At 36.3% G+C, this 12,500-nt stretch overlaps 2 protein-coding genes across 2 annotated transcripts; both read left to right on the top strand.

Moving 5' to 3' along the window:
* Positions 1–3,797: 3,797 nt before the first annotated feature.
* On the top strand, positions 3,798–4,962 carry LOC107702426 (replication protein A 14 kDa subunit-like). The gene is made up of 4 exons (XM_016504752.1): positions 3,798–4,082; positions 4,333–4,407; positions 4,493–4,601; positions 4,685–4,962. Exons 1-4 carry the CDS (start codon positions 3,984–3,986, stop codon positions 4,765–4,767), a joined length of 366 nt encoding a protein of 121 aa, XP_016360238.1. The 5' UTR covers positions 3,798–3,983; the 3' UTR covers positions 4,768–4,962.
* Positions 4,963–6,762: 1,800 nt separating this feature from the next.
* On the top strand, positions 6,763–7,929 carry LOC107702436 (replication protein A 14 kDa subunit-like). The gene is made up of 4 exons (XM_016504761.1): positions 6,763–7,047; positions 7,298–7,372; positions 7,458–7,566; positions 7,650–7,929. The coding sequence occupies exons 1-4, from the start codon at positions 6,949–6,951 to the stop codon at positions 7,730–7,732; spliced, it is 366 nt and encodes a 121-aa protein (XP_016360247.1). The 5' UTR covers positions 6,763–6,948; the 3' UTR covers positions 7,733–7,929.
* Positions 7,930–12,500: the final 4,571 nt, after the last annotated feature.

Genomic DNA, 12,500 nt, shown 5'->3' with positions numbered 1-12,500 from the left:
TAGATAGATGATAGATAGATAGATAGACAGATAGATAGATGATAGATAGATAGATAGACAGATAGATAGATGATAGATAGATAGATAGACAGATAGATAGATGATAGATAGATAGATAGACAGATAGATAGATGATAGATAGATAGATAGACAGATAGATAGATGATAGATAGATAGATAGACAGATAGATAGATGATAGATAGATAGATAGACAGATAGATAGATGATAGATAGATAGATAGACAGATAGATAGATGATAGATAGATAGATAGACAGATAGATGGAAAACTAGACAGACAGACAGATAGATAGATATATAGACGGATAGACAGACAGACAGATAGATATAGATAGATAAATAGATAGATAGACGGATAGACAGACAGACGGATAGATAGACGGATAGACAGACAGATATAGATAAATAGATAGATAGACAGATAGATAGACGGATAGACGGATAGACAGACAGACGGATAGATAGACGGATAGACAGACAGACAGATAGATAGATAGATATAGATAGACAGATATATAGATAGACGGATAGATAGATAGATAGATAGATAGACAGATAGATAGATAGAACACTAGACAGATAGATAGATAGAACACTAGACAGATAGATAGATAGAACACTAGACAGATAGATAGATAGAACACTAGACAGATAGATAGATAGAACACTAGACAGATAGATAGATAGAACACTAGACAGATAGATAGATAGAACACTAGACAGATAGATAGATAGAACACTAGACAGATAGATAGATAGAACACTAGACAGATAGATAGATAGAACACTAGACAGATAGATAGATAGAACACTAGACAGATAGATAGATAGAACACTAGACAGATAGATAGATAGAACACTAGACAGATAGATAGATAGAACACTAGACAGATAGATAGATAGAACACTAGACAGATAGATAGATAGAACACTAGACAGATAGATAGATAGAACACTAGACAGATAGATAGATAGAACACTAGACAGATAGATAGATAGAACACTAGACAGATAGATAGATAGAACACTAGACAGATAGATAGATAGAACACTAGACAGATAGATAGATAGAACACTAGACAGATAGATAGATAGAACACTAGACAGATAGATAGATAGAACACTAGACAGATAGATAGATAGAACACTAGACAGATAGATAGATAGAACACTAGACAGATAGATAGATAGAACACTAGACAGATAGATAGATAGAACACTAGACAGATAGATAGATAGAACACTAGACAGATAGATAGATAGAACACTAGACAGATAGATAGATAGAACACTAGACAGATAGATAGATAGAACACTAGACAGATAGATAGATAGAACACTAGACAGATAGATAGATAGAACACTAGACAGATAGATAGATAGAACACTAGACAGATAGATAGATAGAACACTAGACAGATAGATAGATAGAACACTAGACAGATAGATAGATAGAACACTAGACAGATAGATAGATAGAACACTAGACAGATAGATAGATAGAACACTAGACAGATAGATAGATAGAACACTAGACAGATAGATAGATAGAACACTAGACAGATAGATAGATAGAACACTAGACAGATAGATAGATAGAACACTAGACAGATAGATAGATAGAACACTAGACAGATAGATAGATAGAACACTAGACAGATAGATAGATAGAACACTAGACAGATAGATAGATAGAACACTAGACAGATAGATAGATAGAACACTAGACAGATAGATAGATAGAACACTAGACAGATAGATAGATAGAACACTAGACAGATAGATAGATAGAACACTAGACAGATAGATAGATAGAACACTAGACAGATAGATAGATAGAACACTAGACAGATAGATAGATAGAACACTAGACAGATAGATAGATAGAACACTAGACAGATAGATAGATAGAACACTAGACAGATAGATAGATAGAACACTAGACAGATAGATAGATAGAACACTAGACAGATAGATAGATAGAACACTAGACAGATAGATAGATAGAACACTAGACAGATAGATAGATAGAACACTAGACAGATAGATAGATAGAACACTAGACAGATAGATAGATAGAACACTAGACAGATAGATAGATAGAACACTAGACAGATAGATAGATAGAACACTAGACAGATAGATAGATAGAACACTAGACAGATAGATAGATAGAACACTAGACAGATAGATAGATAGAACACTAGACAGATAGATAGATAGAACACTAGACAGATAGATAGATAGAACACTAGACAGATAGATAGATAGAACACTAGACAGATAGATAGATAGAACACTAGACAGATAGATAGATAGAACACTAGACAGATAGATAGATAGAACACTAGACAGATAGATAGATAGAACACTAGACAGATAGATAGATAGAACACTAGACAGATAGATAGATAGATAGATAGGTAGATAGATAGACGGATAGATAGATAGATAGATAGACGGATAGACAGACAGACAGAACGATAAAACAATGGACAGGCAAACACATAGAAGGATGGATGGACAGACAGATAGATAGATAGATAGATAGATAGATAGATAGATAGATAGATAGATAGATAGATAGATACTTCTAAAAATGATCAAACTTACCAACGATGACAAATCCATCAGTTTCTTTCTCAGAAGATTTTCTGGCTCCATCATTCTTGAATCCGAAAAACTTAAGCATATTGTGTGTCTGTTGAAAGCCAGAAATCAATCGAGTGTTACAAATCTAATATATCTATTCTTAATGAGTTCAAAACCCGAACGAACGTGGTCTATTTCTAACATGGGCTGCGATCTGGGCTGTAAGTTAGTTTAGGTTTTCCTTGACAGCTCGAGAGAGAAGAAGCACGTTAGCAAGCGTTACGCGCTCGGCAGCCATACAACATTTCTGCTGAAATACTGTAAACAACAACAAGAACAGTCTCTTTACATTAAATACTATCTTACATCAAATCATAGAGCAATAATATTTCACTTTGGTTGCGGTAAAAATGGAGCTACTCGACTGAAGTTTTGTTTACGAGTCCTTCTCACGCCGAGTCCGACTGCTTTTTCGCTCCGTGTGAAAACAAAGGAAAGAAGAGATTTAGTTTCGGTTTAAAAAACGCTACAACATAATAATAATAATAATAATAATAATAATAATAATAATAATATTTTACTAACATCCATTTAAATAGAGTGTCGCTCCAACACAAATATTAAAATATTTGATTCGAAAAACAATTAAAGTTATTACTAATTAAAAAGGAATATAATTAACTGTTTTCACACATCTGATCTGTTGTGTCATGTGACCTCTCATGCAGAACCGAAGGTCTCGAGTGGATCGCGACATGATGTCCGATTCTTTAAGCGGGAACTGACAGTACAATGAGCTGATAGTAGTGAGAATGTCTTATTATGGGAAAATACCAAATTCATAAAGAAAAATTGACTTAAACCCAACTTTTTTATATACAGAAAAAACATAGCCTAGTTACTTCTTGGTTTGAAAAAGAGTGCAGCAGCAAAGCGCACTAGGTCTCTGTGAAGCTTTGAAAGTTGTTTACACGACAGTCTCGTACCATGTTTGTTTTTCAGCTGTCTGTTCTCTTTTCCTAATTGTTGTATATCTGTTCAGCAAAATTGTATACTGTATTTTGATACACACTGTTGATTATACTGTTTATGATATGAATTTGACTTGCAATACAAAAAAAACGAACCGGTTCTTTGAACTGTTCAAAAGAACCGATTAGCGGAAATGATTCAGACTCACCACGACTAGGAACTATAGTCAACAGGCCATTTGTTTCTAACGTTGTTCTCTGACGCAACGGAAACGGTGTCATCGGGGAATAACGTTACGTCACTTGCTTCAAGTTTTCCCGCGATTCTGGTGTTAGACGCGACTGGTCGTGAGTCCTTTTGGGTTTTATTTCTTGTATGGTTTGCCATAAACATCCACAATGACAGGCGTTTACGAGTCTCCGAAACCCAGAATCAATGCGTCGCTGTTGTCTCAATTCATCGGTCGACCAGTCTGCTTCGTTGGACGCTTAGAAAAGGTATTAACCTATTATTATACACTAATACACATAGCCTGACCGTGTTAAACAATGAACATCTGTTAATGTATTTACTCCATACTGAGCCTTCTGACTGTGTATGTAACGTAATGAAAAACAAGGGTGAATGATGATAGAAGTGTTATCATATTATCATAGCAAGACAAGCCTATTAAGGCGAATTATTATGCATAATGCAAAATGAAAGCGATCTGTGTTGTGTGACGGTGTGCTACTTGTGTATTGACAGGTGCATCCTTCAGGAAAGGCTCTTACTCTGTCAGATGGAGAAGGGAAGTCTGCATCAGTGGAGCTCAATGATCCTGTGAGTGAACAGATCAGCACGCTGCTCCTCTAATATGTGTCTTATTGCAGTTTATTAAGGTGTTCTTTTCTTCTGACCCGTTTAGCTGGATGAAGAGCTGAGTGGGATTGTGGAGGTTATTGGGATGGTGTCGAACAAAGGAACACTTATGGCTGTTTCATATACTCCGTATCAAGAGGACAAAACCTCTTTCGGTACCCATTATTATATTGATTCTGAGTTGTATTGTTGTGTCATTGCATGCACTGGGATGTGAACGTTTTCTTTTGTTTTGCAGATGTGGAGCTGTACAATGAAGGCCTGAAAGTTCTCCATGATTTTCCCCAGCATTACCCGTTTGAGGTGTCGTTAAGTGGTTAAAAACAGCACTCATTTATTTGCCTTTTACAGTTTCTGGATAATTGGATATTTACTGTGTTTGTAAAAAAAAAAAAAACTATGTAAACATTGTGTTTGTTACTTGAAATAAAACCTTAAACCCTTGATCGCATTATTGACCATACATTGACAAAATAAGGTTGGAATCGGTCTACTGATTTACAGTATGAATTTTGAAATCATGAAGCACAGTGTGATTACGAGGCAAAATTTAAGAAATCAAACATTTTCTATAATTCATCTGTGAAATCTAGCACACCAATCTCTCATAACTAAAATGGATTTGCCTTCATTAAGCCACTTAATTGAATTATTATGAGGGGTTGGTGTGTTAGATCTTACAGATGAAGTACAGAAAATATTTGATTTCTTAGTATATTTCCAACTGAAGTGAACATTTTTCTGATGTGTTTGTTTCTAAATAAGGTTTACATGTTTAAATTCACATCGACTATGTACACAAATACAAAAAGTATGAGGTGATATGCAAGGTTGGTCTACAGATGTTTTTTTTTTTAATTCTAACTATAATGGGGAAAAATCAAGTTTAAATGATAGGCGTGTTATGATGTAGTTTTGTGTTTATATGGGCTGTTTTCTATATCATATAACTGAGACAGACAGACAGACAGACAGACAGACAGATAGATAGACAGATAGATAGATAGATAGATAGGTAGATAGATAGACGGATAGATAGATAGATAGATAGACGGATAGACAGACAGACAGACAGACAGACAGATAGATAGATAGATAGATAGATAGATAGATAGATAGATAGATAGATACTTCTAAAAATGATCAAACTTACCAACGATGACAAATCCATCAGTTTCTTTCTCAGAAGATTTTCTGGCTCCATCATTCTTGAATCCGAAAAACTTAAGCATATTGTGTGTCTGTTGAAAGCCAGAAATCAATCGAGTGTTACAAATCTAATATATCTATTCTTAATGAGTTCAAAACCCGAACGAACGTGGTCTATTTCTAACATGGGCTGCGATCTGGGCTGTAAGTTAGTTTAGGTTTTCCTTGACAGCTCGAGAGAGAAGAAGCACGTTAGCAAGCGTTACGCGCTCGGCAGCCATACAACATTTCTGCTGAAATACTGTAAACAACAACAAGAACAGTCTCTTTACATTAAATACTATCTTACATCAAATCATAGAGCAATAATATTTCACTTTGGTTGCGGTAAAAATGGAGCTACTCGACTGAAGTTTTGTTTACGAGTCCTTCTCACGCCGAGTCCGACTGCTTTTTCGCTCCGTGTGAAAACAAAGGAAAGAAGAGATTTAGTTTCGGTTTAAAAAACGCTACAACATAATAATAATAATAATAATAATAATAATAATAATAATAATATTTTACTAACATCCATTTAAATAGAGTGTCGCTCCAACACAAATATTAAAATATTTGATTCGAAAAACAATTAAAGTTATTACTAATTAAAAAGGAATATAATTAACTGTTTTCACACATCTGATCTGTTGTGTCATGTGACCTCTCATGCAGAACCGAAGGTCTCGAGTGGATCGCGACATGATGTCCGATTCTTTAAGCGGGAACTGACAGTACAATGAGCTGATAGTAGTGAGAATGTCTTATTATGGGAAAATACCAAATTCATAAAGAAAAATTGACTTAAACCCAACTTTTTTATATACAGAAAAAACATAGCCTAGTTACTTCTTGGTTTGAAAAAGAGTGCAGCAGCAAAGCGCACTAGGTCTCTGTGAAGCTTTGAAAGTTGTTTACACGACAGTCTCGTACCATGTTTGTTTTTCAGCTGTCTGTTCTCTTTTCCTAATTGTTGTATATCTGTTCAGCAAAATTGTATACTGTATTTTGATACACACTGTTGATTATACTGTTTATGATATGAATTTGACTTGCAATACAAAAAAAACGAACCGGTTCTTTGAACTGTTCAAAAGAACCGATTAGCGGAAATGATTCAGACTCACCACGACTAGGAACTATAGTCAACAGGCCATTTGTTTCTAACGTTGTTCTCTGACGCAACGGAAACGGTGTCATCGGGGAATAACGTTACGTCACTTGCTTCAAGTTTTCCCGCGATTCTGTTGTTAGACGCGACTGGTCGTGAGTCCTTTTGGGTTTTATTTCTTGTATGGTTTGCCATAAACATCCACAATGACAGGCGTTTACGAGTCTCCGAAACCCAGAATCAATGCGTCGCTGTTGTCTCAATTCATCGGTCGACCAGTCTGCTTCGTTGGACGCTTAGAAAAGGTATTAACCTATTATTATACACTAATACACATAGCCTGACCGTGTTAAACAATGAACATCTGTTAATGTATTTACTCCATACTGAGCCTTCTGACTGTGTATGTAACGTAATGAAAAACAAGGGTGAATGATGATAGAAGTGTTATCATATTATCATAGCAAGACAAGCCTATTAAGGCGAATTATTATGCATAATGCAAAATGAAAGCGATCTGTGTTGTGTGACGGTGTGCTACTTGTGTATTGACAGGTGCATCCTTCAGGAAAGGCTCTTACTCTGTCAGATGGAGAAGGGAAGTCTGCATCAGTGGAGCTCAATGATCCTGTGAGTGAACAGATCAGCACGCTGCTCCTCTAATATGTGTCTTATTGCAGTTTATTAAGGTGTTCTTTTCTTCTGACCCGTTTAGCTGGATGAAGAGCTGAGTGGGATTGTGGAGGTTATTGGGATGGTGTCGAACAAAGGAACACTTATGGCTGTTTCATATACTCCGTATCAAGAGGACAAAACCTCTTTCGGTACCCATTATTATATTGATTCTGAGTTGTATTGTTGTGTCATTGCATGCACTGGGATGTGAACGTTTTCTTTTGTTTTGCAGATGTGGAGCTGTACAATGAAGGCCTGAAAGTTCTCCATGATTTTCCCCAGCATTACCCGTTTGAGGTGTCGTTAAGTGGTTAAAAACAGCACTCATTTATTTGCCTTTTACAGTTTCTGGATAATTGGATATTTACTGTGTTTGTAAAAAAAAAAAAAACTATGTAAACATTGTGTTTGTTACTTGAAATAAAACCTTAAACCCTTGATCGCATTATTGACCATACATTGACAAAATAAGGTTGGAATCGGTCTACTGATTTACAGTATGAATTTTGAAATCATGAAGCACAGTGTGATTACGAGGCAAAATTTAAGAAATCAAACATTTTCTATAATTCATCTGTGAAATCTAGCACACCAATCTCTCATAACTAAAATGGATTTGCCTTCATTAAGCCACTTAATTATAATTATTTCTTAAATTTATATTTCCAATTTTACTGATGTATTTGTTCCTAAATAAGGTTTACATGTTTAAGTTCACATTGACTATGTACACAAATATAAAAAGGATGAGGTGATATGCAAGATTGGTCTACAGGCACGCTTTTTTATTCTAACTTTATAATGGGGGAGGACAAGGTTAAATGATAGGAGTGTTATGATGTAGTTCTGTGTTTATATGAGCAGTTTTCTGTATTGTATAACTCCAAGATGAGCCAATTAAGGCAAGTTATTATGCACATTGCAAGTAACATATTGGCGAAAAGTGATCAGTTTTAATGAATGAAGTAATATATTAGGCTGGTCTACAGACAACATTTTTGTTATTATTCCAAATCCTACATTCAAAGGAAAATGTATTTGTTGTTATTTCCAGGTCATTTTATTCAATGCTAGTCTCTGCACATTTTATTTTGGTCTTTTGCTTATATATTCTACAACTAGATGGCAATAAAGTGAAAAACTAAACCGGTATCTGACAGATTGTGACATGAGTTTTCTAAAACCAAGGCTTTAAGAGTTAAGATGCACTTTCTTTTTTCTCAGTAATTTTTACTGATTTTTTTTCTGGGTTTCCACACAAAACCTATAAACGTAAATCTTTCATAAATGAAAGTGTGCTCACCCTTAGTCTATCCGATATGTATAGCCCAGATGAGTTTGTTTCTTCATCAGAACAGATTTGGAGAAATGTAGCATTGCATCACTTGCTCACCAGTGGATCCTTTGCAGTGAATGGGTGCCGTCAGAATGAGAGTCCAAACAGCTGATAAAAACATCACAATAATCCACAAGTAATCCACACCACTCCAGTCCATCAATTAATATCTTGTGAAGGGAAAAGTTGCATGTTTCTAATGAACACATCCATCATTAAGACATTTTAACTTTAAACCATTGCTTCTGGCTAATCCCACTATCCGTAATATTGCTTTCTCCACTGAGAAAGTCTGAATGAGGGAAGAAATATGCACAGATCAAGCACAGTTTACAAGCAAAAAATAGACAAAAACAGTTCTCAATAAATATGTGGGATGATTTTGATGTGAGAGGGCAGCAGGGGATGGACTTTTTCACTGGAGGAAGCGTTATGGATTCTGGACTCGTCTTTTGGCCAGAAGCAAAGGGGCAGATTGTCTTGCCTGAATTAAGACTATTTTCAGATAACTAACATTATTTGGAACATATGGTCTTACTTCACAACAGTGAGCAGAGGACAGTGTTTCTACTGACACTCATAGGAAACTAAAACCATAATCCTGGAATGTTCTTCTTTAATTATGTGAGGGAGGCTAATATTTCTATCAAAAAAAAAAATTTCATCAATCAATAAATGGCAACGTGTCAGGAGGAGGTGAATGAGCCAAATACCTCAAGCAGTCACTTTAATAAAGGTATCATGTTGAGAAACTCCCCTATATTTGACAAGACAAACCATCTCCATCAGGATAAAAGCCATTAGATTAAAAGATGCATTCAGATGTTGTAATATTTATATGATGATCAATAGGTGCACTCTGTTGTGCTCAATGGTGTGATGAGGAGTTGCCTGAGGTCAAGCAGCTGCCATATTGTTGCAAGTTCAGACAAAGTGCTGTTTGTACCACTCACACAGTATCTATAGCTATCTTAAAGTTATGTATAAAGTCATTTTATTAGTACTAGTATATTGGATAAAAGAGGATCATCTTGGTTCATAAATTACCACGTGCCTTTAATGACCTTTGCCCTTAAATAAGATATGCAACATGCATAACAGAATGTATTTAAAATGCTTCATAATGTATTTTTCTTCTAAAATAGCCCAAAATAGCCTGAAAAATTCTGACTCATCTACTAGCATTGTGTTTAGTGTTTTCATTAGATCCTTTGCTCCGCGGATGTACTCACTGCCTCAGGAAGGCTTCTGCACATGGGCGTCGCTAGGTCATTTTTAGGGGGGCTATAGCCCACCTAAAATGACTACTCAGCCCCCCTAAAAATTTTGCCATTAGCTCCATAAACTGTACATGAATTCGTGATCGCCTCAGTCCCCTTTACATTTCATATGAAAATGGCGGCAGACATCGATCGGCTCCTCCCTGTCTTTCAGCGCGTTCTTTTTCAATCCGCCGACCGCGGCCACGCAGAGCAAGAAACAGAGGACAAGGTGTGTGTTTATCGATAGATTGTTATAATATCTGCATCTGCGCAGTTCTTTGACATAAATACGGTTTAAAAAATATCATGGGGGAGCAATCGGTTCCACATCTATACTGTAAAGTTTTCACTGCGCTCACCCCTCATCACACCACAGCTGTTTCCTCCAGTGAAAATTAAGCACATATGAACGCATACTTTATAAAACAATCATGTTGCCATTTTCATTTGAAAATTTTACTTTCAATGTAATACATTTTTCAGTGCATGTGGCAAAGAGGTTTGCATACTTGAGCTAAGGAAAGAGGGTTGTACTAGAAATACAAACAGTAACATTTTGTGTGTGTACAGTAAACAGGTGTGTGTGAGATCATGAAGATTTGTATTTGGCTTATTCAGTTATATGTTATACCTATCTATGCAATACAGTGGGATACAACACTTTTTGGTATATAAGTTTAGTACCACCCCTATTAGGCAAACATTTTATTTTATTTATATATATATATATATATATATATATATATATATAATACACTCATTGGGGGCTGAGCCCCCCTAAAATGAAAATCCTAGAATTGCCCCTGCTTCTGCATATTATCTTCTGACATGTTTAACAAATCACCCGAGCACAATTCAAGTTCAAGAAACCTTTCATAGCATGTGGTCACGTGTAAGTTGTAACAGTGTACGTGTAAGGTGCAACAGCACCTAAAGTTCACAACGAGTGAAGTTGAAGCTCATTCAGCGGTTGGTTCAAGTGCTTAAAGGCACAGAATGATTAAAATGCCACACCATTAATTTTTCCTTCTCATGACTTTGATGCGCCCCAGGCAGCAGATTTGGAATTTACTTCTATTTGGTGACTCAGTGAAAGAATTTAATAATGAAAAATGAAAAACGGGTTGTAAAGTAGAGCAGCAGAGAGGAACTGTCAAGTTTTAAAACTAACTTGTCAAACTCAACCAGAAACAATTTGTAGAAGAAATTAGCATGTTATGCTCATACTGTCAATGGAATCAGCACAAATTGACATATCATATTTGGAGGAAATCTGCAGTAAATTAACCTTTATCAGTAAAATATTTTCTAAATGGCTTTATTTCTAGGTCACACTTAAAAAATGGTATGGTTTATTCAAGTAAAAAAAAAAAAATTAACATCACTGAACCAACCTATATACTGTACATCAATTTATACCAACAAAACGTCTCAGGTTACCTAGGTAACCATGGTTCCCTGAGAAGGGAAGGGGAGCACAGCCATATCCGGGGGCAGATAGATCCAACATAAAGGCAACTGACCAAGGAGGTGACAGAGACGGGCCTAAAACTTAGTTAGTTGCAAATGGGGTTCTTCGGGAGCAGCGCTCTCGGCTCTCAAGCTGAGGCAGGCCCTACAGAACATACTGGGAACGACTCATAGCTAACCCTCACAGAGAGGGGAGCACTTCTCAGCTCGACCAGAAGGGGGCGCTAGATTAGAAGGGGTAACCCAGCAGGGCCCAATAAGAGACAGTCCACTGGTGCAGCTGGACACGGTCTCATGCTCTCTATCTCGATAGAGAGCGTGGGTCCCGTATAAGCAGAAGATGACAAGGTTTGGAATAGATATGACGTGACCGTTTTCTGAACTGTGTAGTTCAAGGAAACACTCAAAACAAGTAGATACCAGATCCAAAGTCTGGTACACACCTACACATTCTTTATTATTGTTTTTACATTGGAGAATAATACTAAAGTCATCTTAACTATGCAATAGACAAACTAAAGGGTAAATTAATTGTACTTATTTTGTCTTCTGGGAAACATGTAAGTATCTTCTGAATGGCAGTGCTAAATAAAAAATGTGATATTTAAAAATAAGAACATTTTACACATCTTCATCCTGTTCAAAAGTCCCCCACCCCCTCTGGAGCATCAGTACATGAATGAACCTTTTGTAATAGTTGTGTATAAGTCCCACAGTTGTCCTCAGTGTGAAACGATGGATATCAAAATCATACAGTGACTGCTGGAAAGGGTTCAAATATGCAAAAGATGCTGGAAAACTAAAGAATGTGTGTTTGTAATTTCACAGTTGTAATACCATAACGTGAAAGCGCCGCTTTTCTATCGCAAACGTGCCGAATCTGCTGATGTAATTACAACCGCTAATGAAGGGTAGGAGGAGGCTGGGGGAGAGGTGAGCTCTCGTGCCTCCGTTGGTCAAAAAAATTAGCCAATCACCATCGAGTGTTCACTTTAAATGCTGAGGAGTGTTGAGA

This window comes from Sinocyclocheilus anshuiensis, unplaced genomic scaffold (genome assembly GCF_001515605.1).
Source record: "Sinocyclocheilus anshuiensis isolate Anshui unplaced genomic scaffold, SAMN03320099.WGS_v1.1 scaffold1142, whole genome shotgun sequence".
Lineage (NCBI taxonomy): Eukaryota > Metazoa > Chordata > Actinopteri > Cypriniformes > Cyprinidae > Sinocyclocheilus > Sinocyclocheilus anshuiensis.
The sequence above is the reverse complement of the archived record's forward strand: the minus strand, read 5'-3'. Positions and strand labels throughout refer to the sequence as shown.